This window comes from Pipistrellus hanaki, assembly GCF_964339955.1.
Source record: "Pipistrellus hanaki genome assembly, chromosome: 2".
In the NCBI taxonomy this organism is placed as follows: domain Eukaryota; kingdom Metazoa; phylum Chordata; class Mammalia; order Chiroptera; family Vespertilionidae; genus Pipistrellus; species Pipistrellus hanaki.
In genome coordinates, this window is record NC_140504.1 from 175,340,944 (window position 1) to 175,363,921 (window position 22,978).

Below are 22,978 nucleotides of genomic sequence, written 5' to 3' on the forward strand. Positions count from 1 at the left end.
GCAGCTGCCCAACCTAAGCAAGGCAGGTACTACCCTCCTCTGGAGAGCTACCTTGTGTGACTACGTCATACTTCTCTGTGCTTAAAGTGTGTGTCGCTGAGTCTGACGCCCTCAGGGCAAAATGCCCATCAACTCACTCTGTCTAATGTAAGAAGTCTTCAGTCCCTTCTTAATACTAAAAAGATCAAGAAACTTACAAAGTCTCCTCCTTCTGTGGGAATGAGGACATTCATCTCAGAAGATTTGGCACTGACGATCTCACAATCCAAGGAATTCTTGCTCAGATAAACGTGGCAGCCGTCTGTTTTGTTGATGGAAATGGTTGGCACTTTACCCATTACCTACAGAGAACACCAAGAACACTGAGTCCCAGCAGTTTGGGGAGAATAACAGAAATTTACAGGAAAAGCTTCCACGGTTTCACATGATTTAACCACCACATGAAAAGCTTGCAGGTGAACAACAGATACTGGATACTTGGGGCAGGCTGGGATGGGTGCTGGAAAGCGCTCACTCTGGAGAGAGCCAACTTCTCTTCTGCCACATCCAAAGCAGCTCAGCTTACAGACTTTGTAGAATCAGATTCCCACCCAGCAACATCTGTGGGTCGGCTCTGTGTCTCTTTCAATTAATTCCTCAGGGACCGAAGGTAAAAGCCAAAATATCAAGTTACCTGAACTTTGACATCTCTACTATTGATGATCTCCACAATGCCCACTACGTCATCAAACACCAGACCGAGTTTCTTACAGTTATCTGGAAGAAAGGGAGCAGGTCAACAGAATAACTTTAAAGGAAAGTAATATATTTAAGAATCTTAAGAAAAGGATAGGTATGGTTCCACCCTCTCAAGCTCTGAAACAGAGCCTGCCTAGAACAAGAACTCACCTACTGTAATGGAGTTAATTTTGCCCTTGATGTGCAATGTCGAGTTGACACACTTGTATATGTAAGCCACCTGTTTCAGCTCTGTGTCATCGATCACCAGGTTAGAAACATTCTCCTGATTTTCCTGATAAAGAGATACCCCTTTCAGCAATCTCATGACTAAGCACACATCATCCCCAAAACAGACCATCACAAGTTTTCCTTCTTGCAATTTAAGCCAGAACCCTGCCTGTGCTCTATTAAAACCCCGTCCGCTCCTTGTTCCCCGAGTCCCGGAACTGTTAGCTCACCACTCTCCACTTCTTGCCCTCCAGTTCAAGCAGAGCCGGCTCCTTCTTCGCGGCTGGCTTAGGGGATGGGTTCACTCCCGGCTTAGGTGCAGAGAACGGTTTGGGGCCACTTCGTACCGGACCGCTCTGGGCCTTCAGGGCAGGGTTCTTGTGAGTCTTCATGTCATCAGATACATGTTTTAGGGCTGAAAGAACAACAAGCTGCCTTGTTTCTGTCCTTCATATCAGGGCTTTGGGCTGAGGCAATAACTAACTTACACTGATTCTTAACAAAAAGTCAAAGCCAAAGCCAGAGCCTTTGAGATGTTCTCTTAAAAGCAATTTTAGAGAAGCACCTTGATAATTTCTCTTCTACCCTAAAGTTAACTTATTTAGTTCCATTCAAAAAGATAAAACATGGCACATGTGTATGTACGGAGGGTTTGAGCCCTCAACCTGGTTCGTAGGTCGACCTGGCATGTGCCCTGACTAAGAATTGAACCATGACCTCTTGGTTCATAGGTTGATGCTCAATCACTGAGCCACACAGGCTGGGCTATTTTAATTTTCTTTTAATTTTAGGGAATAGATTCCATAATCACCCTCAGCAGGCTAACCCCCTCCTTACTCCTGAACATGGCCAATCTACATAACCAATACTGAATGGCCTTTTGAGCTCCACCACTCCTGGTGGTAGTAGTTTAAATACTAGACTTTTCATAAACTCTGCTTGATTACTGTAGAAAGAGATTTAATGACTGTATAGTATTTTATCAAGAGCAATTAACAATTTTCCTTACTCTTGAATATTTAGGTTGTTACATCATTTTTAGCTATATCACTAATACTATAAAACTTGTTCTTTACATATCTTTTAGGTAGATCCCCAAAATAGGGCTATATAAGTTAGACTTATGCCTGCTATATAAAAGAGTGTCTACTTTCTCCACACCAACTTTAGCTAACTCTTATGCAAAATTTCCATGACTACTATATATCCTCCAAGGAAAAAATACAATGTCGTCCCAAGTAGACGTGGAAAAAGCTCTGGGAGAAATTGTAGGTCCCAAGCCTTGGCACAACAGGGGGCTCAATACATGCCACTTAATAAATCACTTTCCTCTAAAGTTGGCTTCCTCCAACTACAATCACCTAATTCCAATTTCCATGTAAGCCAACTTTGCTGACCCTTTGGGCAACATAATGTAATATGACACCCCAAATTAATTCTACCATACACAAACCAGAGTTCTGCTTTACACATCGTCCAATCTCTAGTTGGTAAGGTTTGGCCCAATCAACTTACTGTACCAACTCTTCTTGCCAAAGTACTCACCGTGTGTGATGGCCTCCCCCTGATTAATCTGTGCAAACAGTGCCGAGCGTGAAGCAGAGTCATCTGACCCTGAACTGGTAGGCATTGGTGGGGGAGGTGGGCCTGGTGGTGGGGGAGGAGGACCTGATACAGCAGAGGGTCCAGATGGCAACCCACACAGTTCTTTTGCCACAGGTCCCTGGAACAATAAACACAAATAAGAGTCATACTCTTTCCCCTCTGTACCATTTCCAACTGGGTCCTACATGTGTGCAGGATACACCCCTGATACAGTGACTAATAACAGTCAAGCTATCCAATAAAGCATGCTATTCCTTCTCACTCTTTCTCAGAGATCCAATTCAGCTCTTTTCAACCTTCACATTTTCCCTTTGGCCTCTAATGCAACTCTAAACCTGTACTTCTAAAAATCTACTTAAGTGTGTCACCACTATCTCAGACTCAACAAGTCCAAGGCTGAGTTCTTCATCTCCTGCCCGCTCCCCTGTCTATCACCACCTCATCTCTCTCTCAGCGAAAGACATCAGCACCCAAGCCTGTTTATTCTTCCTTGAGTCTTTCAACCCTTCAATCTCATTAAATCTTCCTTGTATTTTTATTACATCTCCTACAAATTATTTTGCAGCAGCTCCTAGCACTATGAATACTTTCAAAGTCTGCACATGTGCCCTTATCCCTAACCTGGAAACTGAGGCTCTCTTAAGGGCAAATCTGATCATTAACACTTTCTTGCTCAAATGAGTAAAAAGAAGGATTCACTGACCGTTTTGCTCCAGGCCAGTCCGGTGGTATGGAACTCTTTAATGTAAGCCTGCAGCTCTGTCCATATACTCAAGTAAGTTTTAACCCACTCCACATGCTTCTTATCCCTGGAAAAAATAAAGCACTCATCACGGGCAGTCAGGGTAATTTCAATAGTGATTCCAGAATCCCTCTGTGAGCGCACATCCTCCTGCCTGGTGTTCCTTAGGCTATGCTCATAGCAGCTTTTCTATAATCACTGAGCTTTTCTTCTCTTTTTTAAAACCTATCCCCTAATCAGACCAAAGTCCATTAGAATAGGCACTTTAGATTATGTCTTTCTCTTATAGCAGTATTATTCAAACTTTTTTTTTTTAAAAAAAGTAGCAAAACTGTTGTCAGGCCAGTGTGGTTCAATGTTTGAAATATAGGCCCCTGAATAGTTGATTCCAGGTCAGGGCATATGCTGGGGTTGTAGACTTCATCCCCAGTTGGGGTATGCAGGAGGTAGCTGATGGATAATGAGGTTTCTTTCTCATCAATGTTCCTATCTCTCTTTCCCTTCCTCTCTCTAAAATCAATTAAAATATATACAGCCCAGCTGGCCGGCATGGCTCAATGGTTGAGCATCAATCTATAAACCAGTAGATTACGGTTCAATTCCTGGTCAGGTCACATGCCTGGGGTTGCAGGCTCGATCCCCAGTGCAGGGTGTGCGGTAGGCTGCCAGTCAATGATTCTCTCTCATCATTGATGTTTCTCTCTTTCTTTTTTCTTTTTTAAATATATTTTATTGATTTTTTACAGAGAGGAAGGGAGAGAGATAGCTAGAAACGTCAATGAGAAACATCGACCAGTTGCCTCTTGCACACCCCCCACCGGGGATGTGCCCGCAACCAATGTACATGCCCTTGACCGGAATCGAACCTGGGACCTTTCAGTCCGCAGACCGACGCTCTACCACTGAGCCAAACCGGCTTCGGCTCTATCTCTCTTTCTTGCTCTGAAATCAAATAAAAAATAAAAATAATTTTTTAAAATAAAAGTAGCAAAACTGTTTTTTTCACGGACCTTAGGCAGAACCTAACACACAAAAACTGATGAAAGTAGTCATCCCGTGCATGAAGCCATCGTAGAGATCTTTCATTGTGAAAGCCATCACTGTGAAACTCTTGGACTCCAAGAAACTCAACTACTGTATGACATAGTTCCTTATGTCAAAACTAGAGGCCCGGTGCACAAAATTCAAGCTCTTGGGGGCGGAGGGGCCCTCTCAGCTCGGATTGCAAGAGGGCGCAGGCCAGGCCAAGGGACCTCATGGGTGCATGATCGGGGCCAGGGAGGGATGCAGGAGGTTGGCCAGCCAGGTAGAGATCGCAGGAGGGCTCCAGGGTGTGTCCGGCCCATCTTGCTCAGTCCCCAGCAGCCAGATCCCAGCAGCAAGCTAACCTAGCATCTGCCCCCTGGTGGTCAGTGCATGTCATAGCAAACAGTTGAGCGCCCTTATATCATTAGCTTATTACACTTTGACTGGTTGAATGGCTGACTGGATGACCAGACACAGCATATTAGGCGTTTATTATATAGGAAATGCACCCCCCAAAAAACCAAAAAAGTTCCCTTCAGAAGGAAATTGCATTGAAGTATGGCTCACATCTCATCATCTTATATATAAGCTAGAAGACTTTATGGTTATTTAGCATAGGACCTAAGTTTTTCAACTGTAAAGTGAGGGGGTATAATCAAAACATGTGATACTTAATTATGTGATACTTAATTCCAGGTTGTGGGGAAGATCAAGGAGGTGCCTGGTGTTCTGGGACATACTTCACACATGAAGGCTTACTCCTTCACAAAGCAGTTAATCCACAAATGTTGGTTGATTTATGATGAACAGAAGAAAGGAAGGGTTGGATAGCTATGCAGCTAAGTAATAGCTACCTGCAGTCACTCCATAAAATAACTCCCCTTACTTAACACCTGCACTGGCCAGGTAGCCTACCTCTCACTTTCCTGACCACATGAATAGTCAGGATAATTTCCTAGTAAATTTTACTAAAACTTTTGCCAATGGGCTGTTTGGAAATCTTCAACAAAGGAAAAAATCTTATCTAAACAGATAAATTAGAAGTATTAATCCAGCCTTGGTCAAGTGGTTAAGTAAGTTAAAGCGTTGTCCTGTACACGATAAGGTTGTGGATTCAATTCTCGATCAGGGCATGTAATAAATCGATGTTTCTCTCCCCCCCACTCTGTAAAAATCAATAAACGTATCTTCAGCCCTACCCGGTTTAACTCAATGGATAGAGCATCTGCCTGTGGACTGAAGCATCCCAGGTTCAATTCCAGTCAAGGGTATATGCCTGGGTTGTGAGCTCAATCCCCAATAAGGGGCATGCAGGAGGCAGTTGATCAATGACTCTCTCATCATTGATGTTTCTAACTCTCCCTCTCTGAAATCAATAAAAAATACATTAAAAAAAAGAAAAAGCAAGTTTAGAGCTTTAAAATAAATAATCTGAGCAATAAAGATTTATTTAAAAAAAATAAAAATTAAATTAAATTAAACATATCACGAGATTAGAATAAAAAAAAAAGGGATTACTCCATTTAATCTCCAGCAAAACATCCTAAACCTGGAAGGTATGTGTTAGAAAACTTTGGCCCTCTACAAACCCTAAAGAAGCAAAAGTGGAAGGAGAAACACTTCCAGTTTATAAATGCACCTTCTATGAGCAGCTATCTACTAAACTTTCTAAAAAGCAGCTCTGAGACAGGAGAACTAACATAGCAGCCAAGGGCAGCCTTAACCCCAAAGCACTACTCCAAGTATCCAACTGGGTTTGTCCTTTACCCCTTGAGGAATGGCTGGACTTACACATCTTTGTACTCCTTGAGGACTCGGTTTGTATAAAACATGGCAGCATCATTCATTTCTTTCACATAAGGACCAGGTTTGGGTGCCTAAGAAAGAGAAACTGTTGGTGACTCAGAGCCTCTCCAGCCCTATCTCCTTACCTTTCCCATCCTATCCCTTCCCTCCCATGGAAGCCGAGCTGCTCACCACAGCCACCCAGCCCAGGGCCTGGATACTCTCGCTGACAGCTGACAGGTGATTGAACAATTTGCTGCCTCGGTTCTTCTCCCGAAAGGCTATCGCTTCTTGGATCTGCTCTGAGATCGGAGCCAACAAATCAGAAAGCTTATTCTAGGAAAAGATGCAGAAAAAGATTCATGTTAGAGTCTTTCTATAAAGCTTTGTCAGCTCTATCCTGAAGGCAAGAATTCTTTATGGACTATAATGAGCAGCCAAATAAACTCTGTATTCATTCTGCACAGATTCATATGGCTAAAATAGTGCTCCTCATCTCTCCTCATAGAGTTCCAACTTCTCAGGCTGAATTTTCATGATTAGGACTCACACTCTGGCTATATCACAAAATTCTACCATTTCAGCCTCTTTTCTGTTCCACTAATACGAGATACTGGTTCATCTTTGGGCTTTTACTCATAATGGCCTCTTCTTTTTCCATCTATTCAAATGCTCCTCATGCTTCATGAGGAACTGCCCTCCAACTCCAGCCACAATGGTCTCCTACAGCACTTACTGTCAGCATAACCGATTTTGGCACTGTGTCACATACGAGCCCAAACTATTAATGACCCCATGCTTTGTCCCCCCCACCCCACTTATTAATTCTTCAAAGACAAAGGCTTTGTCTTAACCCTCTTTTATAATCCTTATACCATCAGGCTTATAGCCTTTCACACACTCCTAGCCATATAGCAGCTGCTAAGTAGAGATCTATTGAATCAAATGTAATTAGGGGGTTTGTCATTTGAGCAGGCAGCTTAGCAGAAAAGATGACTTGTGTTTCTGTGTTTTTATTCTTTCTCTAAAGCTCAGTTTTCTGAACATCTTAATTCTCAGTTCTTAGCAGTCTAGAGCAGAAGTCAATAAACTTTCTGTAAAGAGCCAGGCAGCAAACATTCTGCAGTTTCTTGATTCTGCTGTTGTAGTGCATAAACAGTAACAGAATGAACATGGCTGTCCCCCCCAAAAAAAAATTCACTTACAAAATAGATGGCAGGCCAGATTTAGCCTGTGGACTGTTGTTTGCCAGTCCCTAGTCTACAGCAAGAAACTATAATAGTGTCTCAGCTGTCTGATTTGTTTTAGAGAAAACGTTTAAACAAAATGCTTTAACCATTCAATATAGATTAATAATTGAAGTCTAATATATTTAACATTATCTTATACTATTTTTTACATTATTTAGGCATGCCAAGGATCCAAAGCTTTTAACATAACATTAGCAGGAGTTTTATTACCCATCTGCCCAGGAAAGCCAAATGCAAAAAGAAGAAACAAAACTAAAATCTTGGGCTCCAACAAAAATTTCAACTTTCTCTAATTTTTATACCTTGGCAGCGTACAATTTTGAGGTAGAAGTAGAGCTAAAGGGGAGAAGCAGTACTTTAGAAGGTTTAGGACCTACACAGCATTACTAGCGTTCACTTCACAGTGAAGCAAGAGAACCATTTCCTGTGACCCAAAGGGCTTAGGGGACAATATAGTGAATTTAGCCTCAACCAAAAGGCTAAAAAAGGCTGTTTATAAGAGAAGTAGCACCACTGTCTCTATGGAGCACGCCCACACTTTTCCCCCAGGTACGTTTTCCTTGCCTTTATCTCTCTCCTAAGCTCCAAGGGCCCTTCTTTTGCCTCTCTAGCAAAGTCCCAGGGGTAACTACAATCCTAAGTAAAATGTCAGAAAAGCTAGTACAACTCAATAAATACCCAATGGCACAGTCCCAGAACTGGCAATGTAAGTCTGACTCTACTTCTGGATATTACTGTGATCATACCCGAGCCTGGTAGGTTTATTTTAGCATGTTGTGATAGCTCAGCAGAAACTTCTCAACTTCTCCTGAACATCAAGCCAAAACAAAACCAACTAGTGGTGAACTTACACCTCCTGGCTGCTGGCACTGAGAGGCTGTAACCAAAAGAGCCCGCTCCAACTTCAGACCTGTATGGACCATCTCCGCCTGCCGGAAAGGAGAGGAAACAGCTATCAATGACACATTACACCTGGAGAAGTCCTGATAAGAATAACCTGAAACCTCCACTTTCATGTTCTTTGGTAGCAACCTAGGCACTTCATGTTGCTTTCCTCGGGTATGCCAGATTCCCAGGACTGATGGCAGCATTACATGTGCCACTGCTCCTCTTGAACTAATCAGGGCCACATATCCAGGAAATGAAGATGAGGACTAGCCTTGGATGAAATCAATTAAGTTAGCAACTGCACATGCAGTGCGATATGAAGCTCACTGAAAAATTCCTTCTGGCCTCTCACCCAAAATAAAAAAACAGATCCTATCTTCTAAAATAAAAATAAAAAAATAAAAAATAAAAAAGAGGTAGATATATACACTGAGTGGCCAGATTATTATGATCTCTGAATGCATAATAATTTGGCCACTCAGTGTGAGTGTGTGTGATATATATATATATATATATATATATAGATAGATAGATAGATAGATAGATAGATATAGATATATATAGATATAGATATATATATATATGATTCCCGGTGCATGAATTCGTGCATGGGTGGGGTCTGGCCAGCCTGGCCAGAGGGAGGGGACATGGGCGTTTGGCCGGCCTGCCTGCTGATTGAACTCCTGGTCAAGGGGACAATTTGCATATTAGCCTTTATTATATAGGATATACACTGAGTAGCCAGATTATTATGTGTTCAGAGATCATAATAATCTGTCCACTCACTATAGACAAAGATCTAAATTTATGTCTAAAATCTAAATTTATATCTAAAATTCTCAAGGTATTTACTCCTTTAGCTTAAATGTTTCTCAATGTTGGATCATGATCCATTCAGAGGTAATTAATCAAAATTAACTTTTTTAAAATTTTATTTTTCAATTACAGTTTACATTCACTATTATTTTGTATTACTTCCAGGTGAATCAAAATCAACTTAATGAGCCATAACCAGCACTTTATTAAATGAAATAGAAATAAAACAAAATAGTAAGTACAGTACGTCAGCTTGAAATTATTTCCCCCCAACAAGTAAATGAAAATGCAGTACAAATAGTTTAAGGGCTATTTTGTGAACATATCTGTTACAAATATGCATTTTCTTACGATGATCATGGTCAAAAAAAGTTTTTAAGAAACATGGGCTATAAGCACTATTAAAATATAAAATTAAAATAAGATATTTCTTCTGGATTTGCATTTTTAAAATATAAAAATGATACATGTTTTAAAATGTTTTCATATGTTAGACTATTTAAAGTAAAAATGCAAGCTTCTAACACCCCTATTTAAGGCCCAGTCCCATTCTCTAGAGCTAACACTACTGCCAATAGATGGTTTATAACAGGCTCAAAATAAATCTTCCAAAGATCAAGCAATCAGTCCTGCAGAAGGGTCAGGAAGATCCTAAACACGATTACAATGAATCACTCAAAAGACTAGAAAGAAGATTTTGGATCCCAAAGAGGAAGAGCAAATATATGTATACGAGTGTCAGGTGGTGGTGACAAGTAGGTGGCAGCACATGAAGGGAAGTGGGTGGAGAGGTAACAGCAAATGAAGGAAGGTGGGTGGACAGGCACCTGTCATTGCCTACTTCATATTCCTGCTGTGGGATAAGTGTGAAAATAACTCATATTAGCATAACCAGTAACTATCAAGCATAGTTTTATAAATGCTAAGTCATGATAATGACCTTTTGTTAATAAGCCCCCATAGGCTTGGTTATATAACATGTTGGGATGAGACTGGTAGCAGTTTTCACCACAAAGATGAACAGAGCCATATTTGATGAACCAAGCAAGTTATCCATATAAAAGAAGCCCCCATAGAATATGTGATAAAAATCTGATGATGGTTCCAGTGTCTGGACTGAACTCCAGGCATGAGTTAGCTAGAAAGGAGCTGTGAGGGCCCTTAAACCAAGGATAAATAGGATCTGAAGAAAGCCATCAGTCTTTAAAAGGGTGGGGGTGAGGGGGCGGGCGCGGGTGGGAGGGAAAACATCCTTACATGTTTCTGCACGTCTCCTCCGATCTCTTTACTGATCTTCAAGTATTCGGCCACAGGACCAGCAAGCAGTGAGTCAAATGCTTGCACATAAGGAGCTGCTCCTGCTGAAGACAGTCACCAATAATCAGTCATGTATCAGAAAAATGACTTGTTAAATGGAGAGGTAAGTCTATACAATGAACATGAGTCAGGAAACCTAGGTTCTAATTCCAATACCTACCAACATAAACTGGTTGTGCTACCTTGACTAAGTCCTTTTTTTTTTCTTCTTCTTCTCCTGAGCTTAATTTTATGTATAAAATGAAAATTTTAAAAATGATCCCCCAAGGTTACTTTGGCTCTAACACTCTATGACTCAATTGGTCCATATGCAAAATGGCCAATTTGCCAATCATTTGGGGAGAGGAAATTTTACTATCACCTGTCATTTGTCTTACACTGGAGTCATTTTGCTGAAGAACAGGAAACAGCACACAAGCAGGAAGTCTTGTGTTAAAATAACTTAACCACAGGGCTCCCTGCATAAGTCACTTCCTCTCTTATCTGCTCACAGCAAGACAAATTACAGGCAAAGAACTTTCTAGATTAAGCATTTTGGGAAGTTGGTTCCAAAGGAGAGAACACACTGAGAAAAAAAATTTTAGGCCAACACTCTTAGGTCCCCTTAAAATATTTTGAGTTTTTACTCAAAATATTCTGCCAGGCTTGTATATTGCTTACCTTTTGGAGCACTGTCTCCGAATCCACAGTGCATGTCAGAAGCATTAGATACTGCCTCTAGGCGGCCAACAGCTCTCTCCAATCTTTCTACCAGATTTTGCATGTCAGCCATAATGCACCACCTGCTGAAACAGATAAAAAGTCATTTACTGTTTTAATATTACATAGTACCTACCTAAGGAGAAAACAGAATACTTAGGGGTGAAGAGGATGCCAATTCTGAGGAACAGAATAATTTAATAATAAAATAAAAAGTCATTTACTGTTTTAATATTACATAGTACCTACCTAAGGAGAAAACAGAATACTTAGGGGTGAAGAGGATGCCAATTCTGAGGAACAGAATCATTTAATAATAAAATAAGATGGAAAATATGTCTAGAATATTTGCAAGATCATAAAGACCTCATTCAACAAGAGAACTACCCAGGAAAAGGTGTTCACTGAAAGCAAATGTTTACTCACTCAAATACTTACTGAATATGCTATCACAAAATTTTAAATTTATAAAGTATAGTCACATATCTTGGTTTATGCCTTCCCACAACTATTCAGGGATGGAAGGAAAATTATTACACTCTTAAAGTTAAGAAACTTAATTTCAGTGAAGTTAAATGGCTTAACTATAGCCAGTACTCAAATTCAAATCTGGCTCTAAGTGCAATGTTTTTCCCTACAACATTTTGCTGCCTGCATAATCAAGATGAAGAGGACATGTATCATGCCCTCAATAACATAATATAATACAGGAGACTTGACATGTACACTAACAACTATAAAACAAATAGAAAAGAATTTTAAGGGGACCTAAGAGTGTTGTAGATAGAATAACAGAATTTCAGAGGGGGCAAGAGCATAGCATGGAGAAGCTGCCATTTGATCCAGGCTTCAAATGAGAATGGATAAGATCTGGATACACAGTGGGGAAGAATAGACACATCCAGAAGAGCTTCTTTACAGATCTTTCACAAGAACTAGGATTTCCACAGGTATTAATTTATCTGAACTAGTCTCATTCAGTGTCTAATATCCTACAAGTATGTTCCACCAGAGAAAGTATCTTCTCTGACATGTTCCCTATTATATTCTACCATCTAGACCACCACCTGAGAGAGAGAAGGTGTTCAATAAATATTTGTGAAATTAAGGAACTGGAAGCATAGCATCCCAAAACCCCAAAGGAACAAGTGTTCTGAAAGCTGCCCATATTATACATACAAATAAGTGTTAAATGTTATCAATATACATAAAATGCTTGAGACTGTAAGTGATCTAATAAAAATGTGAAATTTCTTTTTTTAAATATATTTTTATTGATTTCAGAGAGGAAAAGAAAGGGAGAGAGGGATAGAAACATCAATGATGAGAATCACTGATTGGCTGCCCTCTACACTCCCCACATTGGGGATGAGCCTGCAACCCAAGCATGTTCCCTAACCGGAAATCGAACCATGACCTCCTGGTTCATAGGTCAACGCTCAATCACTGAACTATGCCGCCTGGGCAAAATCTGTGAAATTTCAATCAAAGCCTTGACTTGGAGGGATTCCATTTCAAAGAATTAATTAGTTCAGGTAACTGAAGCTGAATGAACTCAACTCCCTTGAAGCTGCCTACAATGACCATAACAACTACAATTCCCCCAAAGATGACATGCCAGAATTTCTCAACTTAACACATTATCCTCTCTGTGGAAGAGATAAGAAGCTCAGATAAAGTATCCCTGTCCATTCTTTCCTGTGTATGGGCTCTAGTCTCTCTGGGCCAGATGACTTCCAGAGAATGTTGTTTAAAAGAAAATCAAAGAAAAAATAAGAATGCAGCCCAGACCGGTTTGGTTCAGTGGTAGAGCGTCAGTCTGTGGACTGAAAGGTCCCGGGTTCGATTCCGGTCAGGGGCATGTATGTTGGTTGTGGGCACATCCCCAGTAGGGGGTGTGCAAGAGGCAGCTGGTCGATGTTTCTCTCTCATCGACGTTTCTAGCTCTCTCTCTCTCTCTCCCTTCCTCTCTGTAAAAAATCGATAAAATATATTTAAAAAAGAAAAGAAAAGAAAAAAAAGAATGCAAACCAGATAAACCTTTCCATTCCCTGGCCTGGAGATGCAGCAGAAGTCTCCAACTCTGTTCTACTCACAAATGGAGGAACTAGAAGCAGCCAATATGCACTGAGTGGCCAGATTATTATGATCTCTGAACACATAATAATCTGGCCACTCAGTGTATATCCTATATAATAAAAGGCTAATACGCAAATTGTCCCCTGAGCAGGAGTTAGACCAGCAGGTAGGCTGGCCAACCACCCATGTCCCCTCCCATGCCAGGCTGTTAGGACCCCACCCACCCATCCACACCCACACCCACACCCACACCCACACCCACACCCACACACTGAGTGGCCAGATTATTATGATCTCTGAACACATAATAATCTGGCCACTCAGTGTATATCCTATATAATAAAAGGCTAATACGCAAATTGTCCCCCGAGCAGGAGTTGGACCAGCAGGTAGGCTGGCCAACCACCCATGTCCCCTCCCATGCCAGGCTGTTAGGACCCCACCCACCCATCCACACCCACACCCACACCCACACCCACACCCACACACTGAGTGGCCAGATTATTATGGGTTCAGAGATCATAATAATCTGGCCACTCAGTGTATTTCCTTTATGTTATGCTACAATCACTTTAGTTCCTTAATTGCTGCCAATTCTACATACTCTCCAGGGATAAACACATTATTTACCACACAGGATAAATCCCAGGGGGAAAGGCAGCAAATACAATAAACTCTCAAGCATTTAATAGATATCACCTATTCTAAAACATGTTCCCTCCATGTTCCCAAAATAGATGCTACAGGATGAGACTAGTGTTAACACAGAAACACAATACAAGTGTCTCTAAAGACTTCCAGGATTGGTGAAGACTCACCAATCTTAAAAGCTTAATACAGCTTAATGGGATTTTGGCTCCTTTCTCTCCACCTATTTCACTTGTAACCTTTAATTGCTAAACAAGCTAGCTCTGCTAAGTTAAGCAGCATGAAAGGAAGGGCAAAACAGTGATCATTTATAGCTAATCTCATCCTACCATTAACCAAATATAGAACAGCATTTAATTTTTTGTTTTTGGTGAGGGTAGGATGAAACCTGAGATGATATGGGAAAGAATGTCCAGAATTGAAGGGACCAAAAAGATACATCTTGTCTCATTGTCTACGCACACATTCACATTCTTTTTAAAATATATATATTTTTTAATTGATTTTTTTTTTTTTACAGAGAGGAAGGGAGAGGAATAAAGTTAGAAACATCGATGAGAGAGAAACATCTATCAGCTGCCTCCTGCACATCCCCCACTGGGGATGTTGCCTGCAACCAAGGTACATGCCCTTGACTGGAATCGAACCTGGGACCTTTCAGTCCTCAGGCCGACACTCTATCCACTGAGCCAAACCGGTTTCAGCCACATTCACATTCTTTAGGTGGATGCATCCTCTCCCAAACTTTCCACTATCATTATCCAGCCTGCTTGCTGAGTGGTACAGCCAAAACCACCTATGAACTAACAACTCCCACAGTAGCATATCTAGTGCAGGACATTCTTCTGGGATTTAGAATTTTAAATCCAGTTTCTTGCTAGACACCTCTACCTAGATGTTTCAAAGGCATCTCAAGATGAAATGTCCAAAACAGAAATAATCAACTTCCCATCTACCACTCCCACTGTCTTAGTAATCCAGCACTACCATCAATCACCTGATTGACCAAACTAGTAACCTGGGAAATGTTAGGCAGTCAAGTGTAGATGGTTAAGAGCACTGTATTAGAGAAGTCAGACAGATAGGGGTTGAATAACATCACTTGTTGGCTCAGCAACTAGGAGTGTTATCAAACTTTCTGAGCCTCAGCTTCCTTATCTGTGTAATGGAGACCACAGTATGAAATCCAAAGGGCTGCATGGCCCTATCTGGTTTGGCCCAGTGGATAGAGCGTTGTTGGCCTGCGAACTGAAGGGTCCCGAATTAAGATTCTGATCAAGGGCATGTACCTCGGTTGCAGGCTCAATCCCTGGCCCTGGTCTGGATCATGTGGGGGACAACTAATCGATAAGAGATGTTTCATCTCACTCTCCCTCCCTTCCATTATTTCTAAAAATCAACGGGAAGCCCTGGCCGGTTTGGCTCAGTGGATAGAGTGTCAGCCTGCGAACTGAAGGGTCCCAGGTTTGATTCCAGTCAAGGGCACATGCCTGGGTTGCAGCTCGATCCCCAGTGTGGGGCGTGTAGGAGGCAGCCAATCAATGATTCTCTCTCATCATTGATGTTTCTATCTCTCTCTCCCTCTCCCTTCCTCTCTGAAATCAATAAAAATATATATTTTTTAAATCAATGGGAAATTATCTTCAGGCGAGGAATTAAAAAAAAAAAAAAAAAAAAGGAAATGCATGTAGAGGTACTGAGCTCAGTCCTAAAAAATAGTAAGGATTCCATAGATGTTAACTAAATTATCTTCTTCCTTACTCCTCAAATCTAATCAGTCATCAAAATCTATAGGCTCCGTCTTGCATCATCCTGATTGACAAAAATTAAGAATTTATAACTTTTGCCAGTCTCCCAATTCCAGTAATACGCTCTCTTTATCCAGGCTCCATATTACCATAGTGATCTTTCTTAAAGGCAAATGTAATTATGATAGTCTTTTATTTAATACTATTCAATACTCCCCAGGGCATTCAGGGTAAAGTCCAAACAAGGTTTCCATAACCTGGAACCTGGTCCTGCTTTATCTCCTACAAGTACAGTTTATCTCTTGCCACACCTTTCCTCTGCACAGTACAGGATTCCAGGACTACTGGCACTTTCCAGAAAGAGCCGTGCTTTCTCTCACTTCTGAGCCTTTATAATTCTATTCTCTTTGCCTGGTTGATTCCCTTCCTAATCTGCCCTGTCTCAGACCTCCTACTGCCTTATAACATTTAGCTAACGCGCTGCCTTCTCCAGGAAGCTTTTCTAGTTCAAATGCTTTTCCTTCTCAATCTGCCCCCTCTCCAGAACTCCTATGATCCATTAAGTAATGCCTCCCAAAGAAGCATTTTCAATATGTGTTCCCACATATTGTGCAATTACCTTTACCACACATTTAACACATACATTTTAAATCATTTATTTACTCATTTAATAGGCAACTGGCCGCTTGAGGGCAGAAACCGTCTTGTCTTTGTAAACCCAGTACTATAAATGTACTATGCACTGTAAGTACTGTAGGTTGGTAAGAGTCCTTGAGGCAATAAAAATCCTATCCTATATAATAAAAGCCCAGCAACCGAATGACCAGTTGATATGACGCACACTGACCACCAGGGGGCAGACGCTCAGTGCAGCAGCTGCCCCCTGGTGGTTAGTGCACTCCCACAGAAGGAGCACTGCTTAGATGAGCTGGATGAATGGCTGCTCCAGCAGCAGGCTGATCCCCACAAGCCACACCCCCCTACCAGTGCACAAATCATGTGCACCAGGCCTCTAATATAATAACAGCCTTTACCCTCTCCCTCCCCTCAACACAAGTTCGGCTGTTTCCTCTCTCTGAAAAATCTGAGAAGTGTTTTTTCCCCCTTTCTTTCTTTTCTTTTTTAACTTGTCTATTTTAGGATCTTACAAAAACCATGATCTTTCAAATAAACGATGCCTTCTTGGGCACAAATCACCTTGCTATAGAGATTTCCAAACCAATTCTTGTTTATTAAATTATATATTAATTAAATATAGTATTCCCTTATAGTTGTGCTTTATATCACCAATCTGCTTCTTCTTCTAAGATTTGATTTTAAAAAGAGACTTAATTCTATGATATATATTAAGAAGATACTGATTCCTATCTTTAGAATAAAGAAACTGCTCTGGTGGCTCAGTTGGTTGGAGTGTGATCCCATAACCAAAAGTTGGTGGGCTTAATTCCCAGTTAGGGAACATATGCAGGTTGTTCATTTGATCCTGGTCGGGGGTGTGCAGGAGGCAATAGGTCCATGTTTCTCTCTCACATCATTATTTCTTTCTCCCTCTCTCTCTTCCTCTCTCTCCAATTTTGTAGTAGAAGGCTACTACAAAAAATAAAAGAAAAAAAAGTGAGACTAACAAAAATTAAAAAGCTTGCCAGATATATATTTTTTAAATATATTTTATTGATTTTGTACAGAGAGGAAGGGAGAGAGATAGAGAGTTAGAAACATCGATGATAGAGAGTCATCGATCAGTTGCCTCTTGCACACCCCCTACCGGGGATATGCCCGCAACTAAGGTACATGCCCTTGACCGGAATCGAACCCGGGTCCTTTCAGTCCCCAAGCCGACGCTCTATCCATTGAGCTAAACCGGTTTCGGCAAGCTTGCCAGATATTGAACAACTAGTAGGCAGAGAGCCTAGGCACTGACCACAAATTTTCTAAATCTCTCCCCACAACCACATATGGCTTTTTAAAAACTATTTTTTTAATTAATTTCAGAAAGGGGAAGAAAGAGAAAGAAACATCAATTATGAGAGAGAATCATTGATCAGCTGCCTCCTACAGAACCCCTACTGGGGATTGAGCTTGCAATCTGGACATGTGCCCTGACGGAGAACAGAACCCTGAGCTCCTGGTTCAGGGGTCAACACTCAACAACTGAGCCACACAGGCCCAACTGGCTTATAAGCAATTATGTGACTCATCAGAGCATCCAGCCACTACTGTTTGCTAAGCACAGTACTGTGAATTCAAGGCCTCTTTATGGTGTCTTTAGTTACATTATTAGCAGCTTTCAATTTTCTCCATGGAGGCCAATATTTTTCACATTCAGGCTAGATGACACAGGTCTGGAAGGCAAATGCTTAAAATAAGGGTTTTCCCCAAAATACAGAATTGCCAGAGTAGAAAACTCTGCTTTACCTTGTTCTTTGCCATTTTTTTCTTTTTTTTTCTTTTTTAAACATGTTTTTATTAGTTTCAGAGAATAAGAGAGAGAGGGATAAAAGAGGGATAGAAACATCAATGAGAGAATTACTGATCGGCTGCCTCCCGGATGCCCCCTACTAGAGCTCGAGCCCACAACCAGGGTGTGTGCCCTGACCGGGAATTAAACCGTGACTCCCTGCTTCACAGACTGATGCTCAACCACTGGGCCAGGCCGGCAGGTATTCCTTGCCATTTTTGATTGACAATAACCAAGAACTATATGTAAGCTTCATAAATGAATGTATAGGTTCCGGACTATCATAAAAGCTTTAGAAAAAGAGGCAAACCTAATTACACAAATCTAAATGAAACTAAGATTCAGGAGACCAAAGTCTGAGTCCCAGCTCTGCAGTATTAACTTTTTTACTTTAAAACAGTCATTTAATGGATCCTCACCTAGCACACAGATTTAAGAATTGAAGGAGTACATTTTATAGATGACTAGTGACTTGAGAGCTTTAAAATATAGTTAAAATGTTATCACTGCATATTGTGTGCTAGAATATAGGCCTCCCAGAAGGATAGATATTTATCCATTCTCTTCCCCAGCCCCATTAATTTGCAGCATCTAGAACAACCTGGCACACAGATGCTCATAAATGAAAGTGCTTAGCACTGTGGCAGCTACTGAAGAAATAAAAGACACAGTCTCTGCCCTCCAGAAGCGTTCATTCTTATTGGGAAGGACAACATAGATGAAATGGCAACATAATAAATACTAGAACTACTCATTGATGTTTCTATCTCTCCCTCTCCCTTCCTCTCTGAAATGAATATACACATACACACTTATATAAAGACTATATTTTTAAAAGTTGTTAGATATCTAACTTCACTTGGATCAGGGTAAATGAAAGTGTCAATCTTTATACTAAAGTTTTTTCTTTGCAGAATGTTGTATGGTTCTGAAGTATACAGTAAAAGTGACTGTGTGGTCTGAGAAGTATATAGTATAAGTGACTGTGTGGTCAGAAGAAACCAATGAGAATTGAAAGTAATCTGGTTGGAGGGAAGTGGGGCATTTTGATAGAAAAAGTAAAGGAAAAAAAGGAAAGACATTCCAGAGGAATCAGAAGCAAAGAAGAGAGAACAAGGCAATGCATAAAAATACAAGTAAGACCACATATATCATGCAACATGAAGTATCATGGAAAATAAGGTATTGAAAGCCAGGCAGTATTTGAATTTGATGTTGTGATAAATGTGAAGCCATTCAGGGATTTTGAGTGAATAATAAAATGAAAGTTAAATTTTACAAATACTATCTGAGAAGAAGAAAAAAAAAAAAAAAAAAAAACACAAAAAACAAATACTACCTGAGAAACAGAATGGGATTTGGGGGGAAAAGGAAGATACTAGGGTTTAAGTTAGGTGGAGAGCTGTTGTGCATCTATAAAATAAGAAGGCTACTACAAAAAATATATTTTATGTTTCAAAGTTAAAAATCCATAACATCTATTGTCTAACCAGATACAGAAAGCAAAGGAAAAGAATAGATTAACCTACAAATAATCAGTTTTAGGCAACTAAGTGACCAGCACAGAATTAAGTGCTGTGGAAATATAAAAAAATGATAAAATAGTTTTTCTGCCCTAAGGGAGTTGCAGGAGAAACAAAGCTACCTTCCACTGGCTTTCAGGATTAGGAGGGAATGCAGGAACTATCTTGTAAAAACACCATCTAAACAGTCCTTTTAACATGCCTGCAATTAGTCAGGTAGCCTCTGTTCAGTTACCTTCAGTGCGGAGAACCCAAGACTTTTGGAAGCAGCCCATTCCATTCAGACAGCTCAAAGTATTTAAAAGTTCTTCCTTATATGGAGGCAAAACTGGCTTCCCTGCAACTTCCACCCACTGATCTTGGTTCGCCATCGAAGGTCACACAAAACAAGTGTGCATTAAACACAACAAGTAACAATTGTGCAGTGCCGACTACTGAATACAGTAGCATTCAGAAAAGGGAGCCCAAGATGACTCCAGAGTTGCAAATCCCGTGGCCTAAGAGAGTGATGACACTATAGACAGAAACATGTTCTGCAATGTTCTAGTTAGGGCAAAAAAGTAGGTCATTTTTGGATATGCAGTGTGTGAAGAGATGAAGCATCAAATGGAAATGGCTAGTTAAGTAGTTAGAAATTAAGCTTGGGGAAGATCAAGACTGGAGATCAGTGTCTGCAGTCGTCGGCACAGAAATGTCAGGAAGTTACGAGAATGGAGAGGCTCTTGAAGGGACATCATGCAGAGCAAAAAGAAACAAGAACATTGGTTCTCCAGCAATCTCTTTTGTGGCCTGAAACAAAATAAAGTCAGAAATGGCTTGTGATACCTACTTCATACTCTCATCATTCTAACAACTGAAGCAACCCAATTCTTCCTGCTTACTCAAGGAATTTGTGCAAAAGTAAATGGAACCAGGTTACTCCTGCAATTCTTGTCTCATCTCATCAGGCAATTAAGCCAGTGGTCTGAATTTCTACTTGAGTAGGAAGTTGCCATACTTAAATGTTTTCTACTTTGTTTGGTAGTTGTTCCCTTAACTTATAACCTTAAATAAAAATGAAGAGAAACAATACATTTCAGCTTGTATATTATAGTAGTACAACTGATCTACTTCAAAAGGCTTCTCTTGGCCTTGACTTTGTAATTCTTTTCCTCAGACATTATTCTAAGAAAATAATCCTAATGTGGGAAAAATGATAGGTGGGAAGATGCTCACTACAATGTTAGCTTAGACTTCTGATTATAACAGAATAGCTAAATGCACTGTGAAAAAAGGCTTTTAAGAAAACAAAATTTAAAGTATTTGTCACATTAGAATGATGGGGTTTGGACAATTTGCCCCTCAATTTTCCAAACTTTCTTTAACAAAGATATATAATTTCTTTATAATGAAAACAAAGCCCAACAGCTCCACTCGGAATATCTCTACTACCAGTGAGCTATAAGGCATCACTTAGTTCTACTAACAATATAGAAATTCTCATCACTAGCCTCTAACATGTCAGAAAGCAAAACCTAGACATGCTAATGACAGATATTTACAAGTTGGCTGTTTTAACCCAGAAACCGAAGAACAGACCTCACTTTGCCCCAGTAAAGATGCCATCTAAATCTAACCCAAATCAGGAGCCACTGTTCTTCCCCAAGCATTTGGTTTCACTGATGAAACCAATGACATTTAGTGCCTGAGTCATTGCCACCTGAGGCTTAGATTAAGAGAATGAAAGGCCTATCTTGTAGGGAGGGAAAGAATCCAATTCAATATCGGCACTTGTCTCCTGTTCCCTCCTTAACAGGGTCTTCTATCTGAAACGCCAGGGTAAAGCTAGTAATAACGCACAAGCTGGAGTCAAGACTTGGAACTAGCTGTTTCAAAGGTCCGAAGCAAACAGAACTTTATGTGGAATGGGTTTCTCCCTTTCTTACATTCGAGGAACATGATGAAGACTAACTGCCTACGAAGATTTAGCAGGCACCTTTGACATTGTATAAGGAAAACTGTTTTGGCTGATTTCAGCTGGGCAGTTGCTTTAAACAGAACAGCCTTTCCCATTCTTATGCATAAAGATAGATTCAAGGATGCCATTTGTCCCCACCCATGATTTAGCTACAATTAGTTGTATGAAAAGATCTGTGACTATAAGTCTATAATTAACTCAAATTCAGGAATTTTTACGACCTCTAGAGGAGAAAAACAAAACAAAACAAAACAAAAAATGCAAGCTCATTCCTTCCATGAAACGTTTCAACTGTAATTATTTTCCAGTCAGATGGAAAGTTTGACATGACAGGTTTGGTAATACAAGGCAAACAAAGCTGCCCTGTGGAATATTTTTTAGAGCCATGATTCTTTTTATGGTGTTTACATGAACAGTATATCAAGAAGAAACAGCTTCATGGTGGATGCTGTAAATGCATTAAAGACGACAAACTATTACAATTTAATCAGTCAAATAAACATTGAATGCAACATCATAAACTATATGCAATTTAAAATAAATGATAATTCCTGTCCACTAAACCAAGCTGTCTGAATGCAGTCACATGAACAAAACAGGAATTTATATATCCCCAACAGAGGGGACATACAAGGTGGACAAAAGTAAGTTTATAGTTGTTCATATGAAAAATAATACAATAATAAATAATACAAGAATAAATTCTGTATTTCTCATTCTCACAAATGTAAACCTACTTTTGTTCCACCTTCTATAAATCTTGCACTGTCAACTAACCCAAAGTTTTCTTCTAGTGAGTGCCTAAACCAGTAGCATTTCTCTATTAAGATCACATCCTCTAATGAAAAGAACAAAAAACAAACAAACAAAAAACAAAACAAGTCTTTCAAGGACCACCCAAGAATCCTCTGAATAAAAAATAATTCTTGATGTCTCAATGAAATCTATGATTCACTCAGTGCAGGGTACCTAGTACTTCTCATGTGCCATACACTGTGCTAAGCATGACCACAGAGCCTGCCTTTAGAAAAATTAGTTGGAGTGATAAGGCATTGCACAATCATAGCCATGAAATACTTTTACTTTTTTTAAAATGTATTTTTATTGATTTCAGAGAGGAAGGGAGAGAAAGAGAGAGATAGAAATATCAATGATGAGAATCATTGATTGGCTGCCTCCTGTACCCAGGACTGAGCCTGCAATCCAGGTATGTGCCTTGGACCAGAATCAAACCTGGGAACCTTTGATCCCCAGGCTGATGGTCTATCCACGGGGCCAAACTGGCCAGGGCTGATATGATTCTTTTTTTTTTTTTTAATATATTTTTTATTGATTTTTTACAGAGAGGAAGGGAGAGAGTTTACACGGGTCTTCAAACTACGGCCCACGGGCCACATGCGGCCCGCAGAGGAGTCTGATCCGGCCCGCCAGGTTTTTTGGGCAGTGAGCGCAGCCGAGGTGTTACAGTAGGAATTAGTAGTTCATATAG

At 40.3% G+C, this 22,978-nt stretch overlaps 1 protein-coding gene across 7 annotated transcripts in view; it reads right to left on the reverse strand.

Moving 5' to 3' along the window:
• The window catches only part of CAP1 (cyclase associated actin cytoskeleton regulatory protein 1), a 29,751-nt gene that overhangs the window by 1,546 nt on the left and 5,227 nt on the right, over positions 1-22,978 (reverse strand). For 2 of the 7 annotated variants that reach the window (XM_084874631.1, XM_084874629.1), the window contains exons 2-12: positions 11,038-11,159; positions 10,318-10,418; positions 8,208-8,285; positions 6,299-6,442; positions 6,113-6,198; positions 3,257-3,362; positions 2,494-2,671; positions 1,179-1,363; positions 889-1,012; positions 674-756; positions 198-341 (exon numbers count right to left, since the gene is read on the reverse strand). In XM_084874631.1, coding sequence (XP_084730757.1) covers positions 198-341; positions 674-756; positions 889-1,012; positions 1,179-1,363; positions 2,494-2,671; positions 3,257-3,362; positions 6,113-6,198; positions 6,299-6,442; positions 8,208-8,285; positions 10,318-10,418; positions 11,038-11,149 — 1,341 coding nt within the window. In that variant the 5' untranslated portion in view covers positions 11,150-11,159. Of the gene's footprint in view, positions 1-197; positions 342-673; positions 757-888; positions 1,013-1,178; positions 1,364-2,493; positions 2,672-3,256; positions 3,363-6,112; positions 6,199-6,298; positions 6,443-8,207; positions 8,286-10,317; positions 10,422-11,037; positions 11,163-22,978 lie in introns of all 7 variants that reach the window. The other 5 variants (XM_084874627.1, XM_084874625.1, XM_084874628.1 and 2 more) reach the window with 3 other exon arrangements.